Source organism: Oxyura jamaicensis, chromosome 1, assembly GCF_011077185.1.
Source record: "Oxyura jamaicensis isolate SHBP4307 breed ruddy duck chromosome 1, BPBGC_Ojam_1.0, whole genome shotgun sequence".
NCBI lineage: Eukaryota > Metazoa > Chordata > Aves > Anseriformes > Anatidae > Oxyura > Oxyura jamaicensis.
The window spans coordinates 198,533,426-198,546,477 of NC_048893.1; the positions used below are offsets into that span (position 1 = coordinate 198,533,426).

A 13,052-nucleotide genomic window follows, 5' to 3' on the forward strand; every position below is an offset into this window, starting at 1 on the left:
AAGTCATTTAATGAGACAACGTACATCTGTGATACTGTCACCAGTAGGTCTGTAACTATTTTGCATAGTCCATTTATTTGATATATGCCTTTTTTTTTCTGAAGGCAAGAAAGCCTTATTTTCAAAAGCATATTTATTTAGCAAGCAGCAGCAACTCCACAATAAATAGACCAGCACAGGATGACAAACTTTCTTCTACATTATTTCTGTTTCCTTTTTTTTTTTAAAATGTTAACAGAACAGTTTCACAGGAAAAGTGTCTCAAAAGTATCTCTAAGGAATAAAAGCTGTTAAGTTTAATGACTTATCACAAGAAGATGTGCACACAAGACACAAGTTATTCAACAGATCCGAGCGCACACGGAAACTCAAACCACCAGTCTTTAAAGCAGGTGAGTAGTCCCAGTTTCTTCAATCCCTACGCACCCTCCAGTAAGGCCCACAAATATTTCTGCCTACGTGACTGAGTTGGTAATGGGCACCCACTAGGGAAGATCTGGTGGATCCAGAGAGAGACTCTTTCCTAATCCACGATGTTTTATTATTATCCTGTGGCTTCAACCTCCCCCAGTCAGTTACAGCTGCAATAAATCCTCAGGGACTTTTTGCTACCTGTTCTGTCAGTTCTCCAGGTCATTGGTGAAAGGGTGAGTAGGATTCACATGCAAATGTGTTCCATTAGCATTGTGAAAACTACCCATATAAACTTGGTTTGGGACTCATTAGGAAAGAAACCTTGCCCTGCACGCTACCCAACCCCCCTTGCCAACACCCCATGCTACAATAGACACTAGGAAATGGACACCACCAAAACTGACATGCATTAAAAACGATCGCACACATCAGGGCAGGAAAGCAGTAGTTACATACACTAAGAAAGCTGCAGCCTGCATTGCTGCACAGACACCTGTACAAGTACCCCAGGATTCATCTCCCAGCCCATCCTCACTCCCAGAGCAGGCTACGTGTTGTAACTTTAGACATGCTTGACATAGGGATGCACCTTAGAACACACTTCTCACGCTTCTACTTATCCAGACTGTGAAGTGCCCTCCCACATCACCTCAATTCACAGCTTTATGTCAGTTTAGTGAAACACTATCTCACCGTAAGAGAGACTGGTCGAATAACAATTTATGCTAAACTTGCATGTCACACTGCAACTAATTTACTAGAACTGCACAGCTGATGAAAACAAATCCAAACACACATCTCAAACTGACTTCTTCAATATTCTACTGAAACTACAGGTCACTTCCAAATTTCAGTTATTTATCAGTCCACACATCTAATTACACAGAATTCTATTTTAAAATGAGCATTTGCTTACCAACGTCGGAGCGTTCCACGCAGTTGTAGGTGCAATCTTGGGTTGCCAGTTGGAACCACCTGTTAGTTTCTTTTCACCTGGCTGAGTCCAGTTTACATCACTTCAAATAAATTTGTCAATGGTTAGAAAACGATGGATTTGCTTACAAAATTCCCTCAGGCAAACACCATTTCCTCTTTGAAATATGATTTTCATTCAGCAAAGGAGTTGAAGAAAGGTCTCACGGCAACTTGTTTTGGGTAGGAAAAGTGAGGTGAGATGTCTAGCATGAGCCACCTCAGCTTTATCTAAGCTCAGTCAAGTTCCCCAGTCTGGGTAAGTCGAGCTGACTTTCCTTGGGTCAAAATAGTTTAGTTAAGAACAACTACATACTGTATTTTTCAAATGATTTCACAATCAGCATAGAATGCCCCAATAAGTCTGAAATTTGCTGATCACATTCTCAACTCTGCTGCTAGAACACATATTAGCTATTCTAGAATAAGCCCTGCTTTGAAATTCTCTTCTCTGAAGGTCAATGTCAAGTATGAGGTTCTCGTTTCACAGTCGTTAATACAGCTCTACACACATTCGAATCAAACAGTATCTATAAGGTCTACTACAACATTTAGATCAATTCATTTCCCAAATATGTGGAAAATCTGAAAGGAATCATAGAAAGGATGACACCTTGCCTGGTAGCATCACTGCCATTACTACTCAGCCTACAATCACCTTCAACCAGCTTTCAACAATTTATTGTATCTCATATGAGAAATGAAGCACTATCCCAAGCATGCTCTGAAGGTTAACATGATATTGTTATGGAAAGGTATGAACCTGTACTTTCATGAAATCTCACGAGCAAGAAAATCAAAATGCTCAACTTCTGATTAGGCATACTCACTTTTTAGCAGTTCCATTTCCAATGCCCAAATCTGTCACAAAGTAGGAAAAGACACCATTGAAATTCCATTCACTTAGAAGAATTAAATAAGCATTTATATGTAAGTCATTCAATACTTACTGCCTACAAGGTTGGCTAAAGATGAATCCAGATCATCTGACACTAACTTGTTAGGTGGTACTTTGGCAACTGGAAGACTCTGGTTTTGGGAGGCCACTGTTGGTTTTAGGAGACCACCTAATTCATCAAAGCCTATGAATGATGAACAAAATAAGCAATTTGAGTCACAGGCCTCCTGTGAATGTACAGTTAAGTAGACAGGAAGTTCAACACAAAAGGCTAAAATACAAAATTTAACCTAGTGATGCTACGAAGTACAAGAAGTTTAAGACTACTATGCCTATGGATAAAGGAGATATTTACTACAGAAATTTTACTCTACTGGTTTAACTTATGTGACATCTGTTTTACATGAAATGGATTCACAATGTCTACAAAGCAGTGAAAATGTAAAAGAAAATTAAGAATATCTAAAAGATTCCAATCTTATAAAAATATGTATCTGCTTTAAGCAGATCACTGGTTTGGCCAAAACCAATCCAATACCAAAAGCATCCAATGTCAAAAGACTAGAAAGTATTTCCTTTCCAGATGCTCAAAAGAACATACGATTACAATCCAAATCAACTGTTTTGATTATTTTCAGGAAATGATCATATAAGATAAATCATCTCCACATCCAAATACAATACATCAGCAAATAAGTGTTAAAAAATGTGTTGCACATTAAATCAAGAATCAACATTAACTCTGCTTCTAACAACCATGGTCTCCAAGTGCAAACTTAAAGTTGACAACACACAAATGAAAAAGGCTGTTCACAGTGCGAAGTGCAGGAAATAAATGTAAACATTTCATTAGAATGCATACAGAAATAGCACGTAAGGAGAAAGTTTTTGATTGTCCAAGAAAGAGCTGGATGAAGAATGCTGTTATTGACCTTTTAAAGCCTGCTTTCTTTTTTTCAGCTGGAACATTGTCACAGCAGTATGGGTAAAAACAGATTAAGAGATTTATACTTCAAGAATAAATACAATGTTAAAGGACATATGTCATCTATTTTAGTACGTCTTACCACCAGAATCTAGGACAACATTAGAAGATTTGTTTCCAAACACAGACTCAAAGTCAACATTAAGGCCAGCTGATGGCTGCGGTTGAGCAACAGGGGATGGGGTGAACCCTGCGGGGAAAAAGAAGGAAGTTTAATGTTTTTGTAAAGTATGCTTCCCATAAATTTACCTTCTTATGCAAGATAAGCCAAACAAACATGTAGATTATGTAAATACTGCAGAAAGATTAGGAATACCTCAAATACCCAGATTATACCCTGACATCAAGAAGTATATAGGGAAAGAGCTAAAAGCAGTTTAAAGTTATTCCTAAAATAATAATAAAAAAAAGCTTCTCTCAAAACATAGGGCAGACAGGGCATGGCAGACCCTCTCGCCATTGCTAAATCTCTGCACTATTTATAACGTCCTTCTATTTTTTACAAACTACTAATAGATGTATTAAGAAAGAATCACTGTGCTTTTGCAGGCAATGCAGCTGGCTGGACGCAGAATTTGTTTCAAGATGAGCTGCCCGCAGATTGCTCCCTCCATCTTTTGTGTTAGTTGAGCTGCTCTCAGATACAACCTGAGCAACGTCCGTACTATCCCAAGATGCCAGACTCGTAACCCCTCAGTCAGAGGCTCCTAATACTAACATTTTTATAACATTTGCTTAATTATATTTGAGAACACATTAATTACTTTGTCTCCTCTTGTGCATCTGTAAAGCAGATGCAGTCTGCTTGTTAAGCGTTCTCCAAATACGGATTTTTTTTCAACACTTAGTTTATCGCAGCACAAAGCATTGAGATTTTGGGGCAGTATTAAATAAAGTTGATGGCTCAATAATATGGAAGTGAATACTGAGCTGTTTCTAAAATCACATTTTCGATGTTATGTACAGCACACATGCAAGTCTACGTATACGTGTGTGCCTCTACACCTTGACATGCAGGCAGTTACAGAAGTAGTTATTCCTTTTGTATGAGAAGCACCAAGAAATGCAATGCCATCCTGAATACCAGCTTTTCTGTTCTCTAACAGAAAATTTGATGATACAGAGAAATGAAGGGAAAGGGTGACAAATAGCTCGGTAATAAAACATCTCCACGAACTGATGTGTCAGATTTCATGTAGTGTGCTGTGACAGCTCATTTCATCTTATTGTTCTCCTGAAATAAGTGAGCTTTCACCTACCGATTAATAACTATGTGGTGCTATCCTTGTACACACGCTTCACAGAACAGACCAATTTGGATCACCTTTCCTTCTTATTTGTCTTAAAGGAACATACAAGTCAAAAGCATCCACCGCTAAGAATTTATACAACTTACATTAAAAACAAATCCAAGGGAAAATTTTGGCCAGCATACAGCAACACAAGGGAAGCAGTAATGTGGGAGAAGATAGAGGGTAAATAAACAACAAAGCAAAATGAGTATCTTTGTGACAAGTATACCGTCAGGTTGTAACAAGCCATTTCAGAGACTCTGAACTGCAGATAGGAATTCCTTTGATGGGATGTCCTGCAACTCTTAAAATCGTGCCTGTACCGATAAAAAATGTACTTAAAATAGCTCTGATTTTTCTTTAAGAAAATGGGCTTAAGTGGTACAAGCTAAACTGCCTGCTCTCACATTTTAGGATGTTTCAAGCTACATAAAGCTAAGCCAGAAGACAAAATGTTACATAGGACTTGATTGAGTCAGGGTCTGAAAAGATCTAATCCCACTCCTGGTAGGAACCATCAGTCCAGGGCACGTTGTCTAACCTACATGATTAGAAAGGTGCAAAGGCCAGACTGAGCTCCTTTAAGAAAGTAAAACAGGACTTGACAGGAACTAATTATTCTATTTTTTTGGATATGGAACAAAGGAAACAGTGACATGGAGTATTTACCCTTTCATTAAATGACTCTAGCTGGTTTCCATTTAAAGACAGTAAAACAAAACGATTTACTTTATGTGCTTCAGAACTAACTCCTCCACAAACCATTCACTGGAGGTATTCCTGGCGTAGCAGTCATGTTAACACTCTTTCCAGCTGGTTTAGATGGATTATCTGTCACAGTCCGCAGCCTGGTTAACAACTGTCAGCAAGGTATTCCTAAAATAGCATCAGTGTCGAGTCACTATGCTGACATTACAAAGCTGCACAGGCGATTAGACGGTAATTTAATGCAGCAGATACCTTTGGCATGTTTTGTTGCAAATCTTTGTTTTAGTGCACTGCTTAAATCAACCAAAGTGGCAGAAGCAGCAAGAACATCCCAGTCCCTTCATCTTCAAAACAGTGAGGCTAAGAACGATGAGAAGATACTTAGAATGTGGAAGCCTTTCAGGTGGTGTGTGGCAACATGGGAACTACAGGAAATCCTGAAATGGGGAGATACTCATTTCCGATACTAAATACTTAGCACAAGCTGAAAATAGATATGCCACTTGTGACAACACATCTAGCGTAAGCACTACTACATGAATCAAAGTTGGAGGCAAAGTAATAACACACTTCTGTAGCCCGTAATACCTACTAGCTCTAGGCACACAACACATTCAAATTTCTGTACTCGTGGTGAGGCTGAATCCCATTACCTACCTCCAAATAGACCAGCTACAGAAGAAGGCTCATTGCGGAAATGAGAAGCATTAGGGTAAGCTTGAGGACCACAAAAAGAGTCTGATAAGGCATGGCACACAAAAGAGAGAAAGCCAGGAAAGGAGAAGAAGGAGAGTTACAGAAAGAGAACCAAGATACACTCTAGTCGCTATTCAAAAGTTTAATTTCAGGTTAGCCTATAAACCCACATTTAGTCTAATAACATAGAAATAACACAATGAAATTAATGCACACAAGACATACAAGAAACAAGTTTGCATTATCTATAATACTAAAGGGGTAAAGAACTGTTTCGACATCACAGCTATGTTAGGAGAAACACATTTCGCTTTGCTTTTCAAGCAAATGCCATGTTTTACACCCTTGGAAAAAAACAAGTGTAAAAGCTTCAAGGCATTTTTATTTTTTTTTTAATATACCTGACGTATAATGATACAGCCCAACAGTGGATTCATATTTGGTTGCCACAAAGGGATTTAGTTCAGTAAATGGATTGTAATGATCTAAAGAATCAGAAAAAATTATTTTAAACCCACGTTCACATTAACGTAGCACCATGCCTGTGTAGCACTACTAAAGCTGTGTCTATCTGCCAGGAAGTCACACTTTGGATCAAGATACAACTTTACAGAATGAGATGCTGGAAGGGAAAGTGGTGTCACAAGGCCATCCATCTCCGGTGACTTCAGGGCTGGAGTGTGATGAATGTGACACCAAACTATCCCCAAAGCCCACCCAGCTGCTTGCTGACAGCCCTGCACTGACACAGCTTTTTGTATGGCTGCAGAACAAATGCACGGGATGTGGTGGAATAACAACCCTACTGAAAAAGGTGTACTTCAAACAGTCATTCTCCATCCGCCTGCAGCCATACACGTTTTCTTGGAAGCATGGCAAAGAGTGATTAGAAACAGGCCAGGTTATCCTGCAGGAGTAACAGCTTCGAGTATCTGTAAGCTCCTGCCTTAGCCAGCTAACCTGCCCTGGGAATTCTAGACAGGAGTTTCACAGCACAAGTTCTGCTCTAGAGACTTGCTCCTCCTTCTGTCCCCACTAAGATGAGCCAGGTAACTAGGCAAAACATTGGTGGTATGCCTATCTCTGAAGCAATCCTTTGTTTTATCCCTGTTAACAAATGTCAGAGCTACCAAATCTCTCTTAAAAGACAGCCTGGATTCTTCTGAGAACTATTCTAGTGGGGTTCAACTTGAAAAAAAAAAGCCTTGTTGGTTCAGTGAGGCTGTCCTTAAACTAAACCTTGCTTAAGAACAGAACTGACATGTAACTAACTGATCTTTACTAAGAAAGCTAAAATTCAAAACTGAATCAATTATTAGGTACCTGAACCAACAGAAATAGCAGAGGGATTTCTAGTATGACAGCACATTGAATCACCTCTGAACTAAGTTATTCATAGCTTTTAAAAGGTGAGTTCTTAGTCAATTGCCTGGTAGGTAGAGTTTGAGCACAGTATGTACCAAAATGCCCAGGGCTTTATCAGTTTTGTTAATGCCAAAACAACTGAAAAAACACAGGAGCTTACTTTTTTTTTTTCTTTTTTTTTTTGAAGGGGATATTTATAAGGAATATTTCAATGTGAGGAACAGAAAAGTAGCATTTCCTTTCAATTCTCAGGCACACAGACCATTTTACCTTAAAATTCCCAAGCATAAAAAACTGTGTTGAATGATACTGAAATGCAGCTGCTTTAACTCTAACCAAGTTTCTTTACATCAAGAAGAAAACCACTTAGGCAGTCAAGCAAGGATACTAACGCTATTTTCATGGCACAGCTATAAAATCAAGTTCCAACATAGCACAAAAGCCCCAAATGAGCAGCTTTCAGTTCCTCTAAAGCCCCACAAATATACTTTAGAAACCAAAATACTATTAAAATTTTAGGAAACAGGTAATTAGTTTAAAACGGTACTTTACCAACAAACATTTCATGTGTGGGTGTCCTACTGGTGAAAGTAGAAACATCAGAAGACACAGACAGATGAGCAGCATCGTTAGTTTTTGTAAGGAAAGGATTTAGGTTTGGAATGGCATCATCAACATTATCAACAGTAGCAGAAAAAGGATCTGTCCAATTCCAGAGAGCAAGAGAAAGAAGAAAAGGGAGATGGATTTAGTTATACGTTGCTTCCTAGGGATAGGAGAGTAAGAATTCAGAGTAGGCCAGGGAGTATAGTTCTCTCCTGGACATCTCTAAATTTGGGATGACCTAGCTAATCACCTGATTTTCACGTTGTCCAGAACTATCCACTTCCTGCTCAAGAGAAAGACTACACGTATTAGCCACTCATGTGATTTTAAAATAAATTAATACCATCCTGGTGTGCTTCTTCCACAGTTTTACATGGAGAATTAGCATGTTACTTCACTTGGTTGTGTTTACAACCAGCTTTAGCCTGCCTCAGTCATGCCCTCTGATACCTGCAACAAATTCTCCACAGCAGTGACTGCCTCCTACCACAACAGAGCCCAGATGGGAAGAAAGGAGTCAATTTTACAGATGGATTTAACAAAATAAAGAACATTCCCCAGGTCCCAACACAGAAGCCGTTAACCTGCACTTTTCCATCTCCTGATCTTTAAACTTTGTTTATGGATTTCTTGTTACTGGGCATCATGTAATTCTTGAGAGCTTTACCTGCACTGAGGTAGGCACACAGGGCAGAAGCCTGTTCCTTAATGCCAACAGCCATTAGCTGCGAGCAAACAAAAACCTCTTCTGCTTCGAGGGACAACAGGCAGGAGCAGTGTCAAGGGAAGAGTTCCTTACTAAAAACCGACGGACAGTAGCGGGAATAAGGGAAGTACAGATCTGTGTGAGTGACTTCCTAGACACAGAAGAGAGTTTTGAGGTTTCTTGAGGACGGATACAGTGTTCCAGGATCCAGCATATAAAAAGAAAAGGAAACACAGCTAGAGTGAAATAACTTACTGACAAAAAGAAGTGAGGCTTAGCTGTCTGGCTTCCAAGCACATGAATCCTTGGTGGAAAACTCCAAAACTCCCTGGTGAGATCAGCAAGAATTGCATCTAGCCCTGCATATGACTGTTTTATCACATTGCCTAGAACTGCAGCTTACTCTTCTAGACAAAATCACATACAGAAACGTTGGAATAATAGCTGCAAGAGATTTCTTGAGCAAGAGATTTCTTCACTGTTTTGGCACATTTTTCTTTCAAACCTGGTTAGATTACAGCTTACCCACAACTCTTGCAAATACTACAGTGATGTAGGCAGCAGTTTCAAACTAAGTTACTTTCTCTGCCCAAATCTGACCTTCACAATTCTTAACTATAAATCCTAAACAGCCTGGAATCATGTAGCTTTCAGTCATATGTAAGTGCTAAAGAAAATGAAGTCTTTGAATCATTATTTTTTTGCAGGCTTAATACATACTTTCCTTTTCTGCAAGCCTGACATCTTACTATGTCAAGTAAGACTTGACTTTTCTCCCAAGGTGTCTGGCTACATCACAGGAATTAGTACCTTAAAAGACTTTTTTTGTAAATCATTGTTATCAAAATCACAGTGCCCAACGATGAGTTAAGGATAAGCACCATCAGCTAATATTGTATTTGTTATATACACCAACAACACAAAGCCTTCTACTGCCTTACGCATATTTTAGACAACCATATTACCACTTAATGTACTTGTGGACATGCCAGTTAGTCAGACACCTGAAACTCCATCCTTGCTTGCAGGTACTTATAACTGCTGTCTGTTACGAATGCTGTTTCAGAATGTGCAGAACAAACAGATCTCACAATAAAACAGATCAGATTATTCTGTAATCAACGCCTGCTCGCTTGTTCTGTTGCTGCTTCACATCCTTCTGATCCTATTGGTTCTCCTTGCAACTGGAAAAAATCCGATCAGATAGAGCAAACTGATTATTTCCACACTGATACATTTGCTGTGCTTCTTAAATTTAGTCACAAATTGATAACTGGCAAGTATACCAGAACAAATACTGCTGGAATGGTCTTTGAACAATCCCAATAAACAGCTCTGATAAAAACTTCCTTTACTCTTTGTAGTGTTTTTTTGTTGTTGTTGTTTTGTTTTTTTTAATATTGGTTTACAGTATCTGTTTGTATCTACTATCCACTGAAATTAAACATGGACAAAATAGGAAAACTGTTAAATACCACCTTCTGTTCCCAAATGCCAAGACTGCCTATAAATTCATGGTTTGGCTAGCAAGACCATGCAATGCAACTTGATATGATCAGGATTTTCTCAGAAATGTAACCTGGTTTTAGATTCTTTGCTGGTCTGTCTCATTCTAGCTCTAGCCAGCGTGTTCAAGTCTCAAAACCTGCCAATGCCTGTGACAAAGGTAATTGAAAATTAATTAGGTTGGGGTAATTCACATCCCAGCATATTCAAATTAAAAATACAATGCTGTCTCTCCTGACAGCAACACCTAAACATTTCTAGAGCCTAATTTCATCCTTGAATACACATGGCATCTGCTTGTGTCAAGGGAACCACTCCACACCTTCAGGCTATCTGGAGGCATTAGTGATTCAGGTGCGTTTAAAAGAAGTAATCTAGATCTGGCCAACTTCTATCTTTAAGTTATCCAGCTAAAAGTATCTTACCCGAGATAAGAATGACAAAAGTTTTTCAGTGGCATCTCTTACAATTTGAAAAAAGAAAACTGAAAATGTGATTACAGAAGCTATTCTTTGGGAGTTTTTAACCTCGTTATTAGCTTTAACGCTTTTTCAGGATGACAATGAAAGGCAGCAACCCAAATATAATGCCTCTGTAATAGTTTATCCTTTTATTACATACCTAAGAGTTGCTGCATGGAAGTCACAATCTGTAACTGACTCTAGTCCATCTGCACCTGGTCTGGTAGTCTTCTCAAAGTCACCACGTACACCAAATACAAACACCATCATGTCAGAAAATTACCTAAGGGAGGGATGCTGTGCAGTGGTTAGAGCACAGGACTGGAAATAGTTCAGGTTCCATTCTTGGCTCTGCCACTGACTGGCCGTATGACTTCAGGCAAGTCAGTTAACTGCTCAGATTTCCCCATCTGTAAAACGTGGAAAGCACTTCTTACCTACCTCGCCTATGTGAAGTGAGGGTTCATGTCTGTAAAGCCACATAGATTCGTTTTCTTTTAATGAAAGCTAACAAAAAAACCCTGGTGATCTCAGAGTTCTGACCTAAAACTTCAGCAGACAATCTGTAATTTAATCTTCAAAGTATTTAAAAACGTGTCGTTAGTAAGCAGATTATCAATGGCTATTGCTGAAGATTCTTACCAGGAATAACACACAACATTAAGCAGACTTCCAGGCTCTATTTCAGGTTGTTAATACCAAAAATAATAAAAATAATAAAAAAATAGATTGTGAATGGTCTTCATGAGGAAGGTAACTTCCCTGTCTAATTTCCACCCATGAGATAATTAGGACAAGCTGAAACAGAAGGTACTCCCAAAAGCAAACAAGATGAGCCAAAACATTTTTCTCCACTTCTAACTGGAAGCTTAATAAGCACTGAAAGTTGTATGCATAACTTGATATGCTCCCCACTGCATCTTTCTCAAAAGATGCTCTGCTCAGCCAAACTGAAGTAAAGCTGTGATTTTTTTTTGAAGCTAGTGCGTATATTACTAGTGCTTCCATCACCCAAAATCATGTGTTATTTCCTTGCAGACCAGCACAAGAAGATACAAGACATGAAGCACACAACAAAAGTAAACAGGAAAGTAGAATACATACACTGTTTGTTATGAAAATAAGTTAGTTAACTGGAAAGATGCTTTGGGAAAGCTATAGCTCAAAAAGAAATTGTGATGTAAAGTTTCAGAATAGTATTTTCCAGTGCCTCTAAAGCTTTCCGAAGCAGCACCTCCCACTGTTTTTTTTTTCCACACCATAAAAGAAATTTGTTATAAATCAGATGCTTGTTAAAATGTTTATCTGGAAATGGCCACAGAATAAAACAGTAAACTCTGGAACTAAGCGTCATTTATGTAGAAAGGTAAAAAGAAACATCTTGTAAGAGATTTTTAATCCTCCACCAGTATAACCAACAACGCAAACAACCAGCATGTGGTACCTACACAGGAAGCATTCTGTAACATTGCAAAGCAGCAAAGAATGGCAGTAGCTTTGACCAAATGCCTTAAGATTAACTGATCTTGAAATAACACTCATGACTTTTCTAGAATACTCCTGCCTTGCCTCCCTGGTTTAAGGGCATGCCTGGATCAGTAAGATCCTCTAACATCTCATTCAGTCCATCACAGCAACAGGGCAGAATGACAATCTGCATGTTCTGAAATGAACTGAAGAGATTCCCTTTCATAATTTAGCTCTTCAGTTAAAAAAAAAAAAAAAAAAAGAAAAAAGCTTTGGCTGGATCTTTGCTTTAGCCACAGCTGATTTGCTTTTGTAGTTAAATACAAGTTTTCTGCTGCATTTCAAAGAAGTGCTTTGTTTGTTTTCAAAAACTGCTTTGGATTTTCTTGCTTTTTATACACATTTGTCTCACTATTGCCTCATCTAAATTCTTCCCTATTATCACTTGCAAAATTGATTTAACTTCACACCATTTAAAACGTATTTGAAAACTTGCATATTAGAGTCCAGTACATGATACGGTTCAGTATCTGACAGATATCTTCACAGAAATGACTTCTCACAGCTAAGCTTCTGCAGCTTGCTGTGTGACCCCTGAAGACAGCAGTTATAAGGCTGACTCAGCTGGAACTAAAGGAACGTTTTTATTAACAACTCTTATGTCAAGATTGTTTGTGATCACCACATGCTTCTACATTGCTTTAATCTGTACCTGGATCTGACTTTTCCCCTGCTCCTTTCATCCATTTCTAGCTTGTCTTTGCAAGTTCTCTTCACAAGTTTTTCCTCAAGAAACAGCCCACAGACTAGGGAAACATTTCACAGGAATCTTGCCACAGCAATTAGAACCTTAATCTGAGTCAGAATTCTTACCTCCCCAGGTACTTCCTACTTGTGGAGCAGCAGATATTGGATGTACAGATGGATGAAACGTTGGCTGCAAATCAAGCAGATCATTTGGCAGTTTTGAAGTGCT

General features: G+C 38.7%; 1 protein-coding gene across 6 annotated transcripts in view; it reads right to left on the minus strand.

Moving 5' to 3' along the window:
- PICALM (phosphatidylinositol binding clathrin assembly protein) overlaps positions 1–13,052 on the minus strand; it is a 64,219-nt gene that overhangs the window by 9,950 nt on the left and 41,217 nt on the right. For 3 of the 6 annotated variants that reach the window (XM_035329829.1, XM_035329820.1, XM_035329838.1), the window contains exons 12-18: positions 12,950–13,050; positions 7,883–8,032; positions 5,927–6,007; positions 3,352–3,459; positions 2,337–2,468; positions 2,217–2,247; positions 1,331–1,430 (exon numbers count right to left, since the gene is read on the minus strand). In XM_035329829.1, coding sequence (XP_035185720.1) covers positions 1,331–1,430; positions 2,217–2,247; positions 2,337–2,468; positions 3,352–3,459; positions 5,927–6,007; positions 7,883–8,032; positions 12,950–13,050 — 703 coding nt within the window. The remainder of the gene's footprint in view (positions 1–1,330; positions 1,431–2,216; positions 2,248–2,336; positions 2,469–3,351; positions 3,460–5,926; positions 6,008–7,882; positions 8,033–12,949; positions 13,051–13,052) is intronic. The other 3 variants (XM_035329866.1, XM_035329854.1, XM_035329846.1) reach the window with 2 other exon arrangements.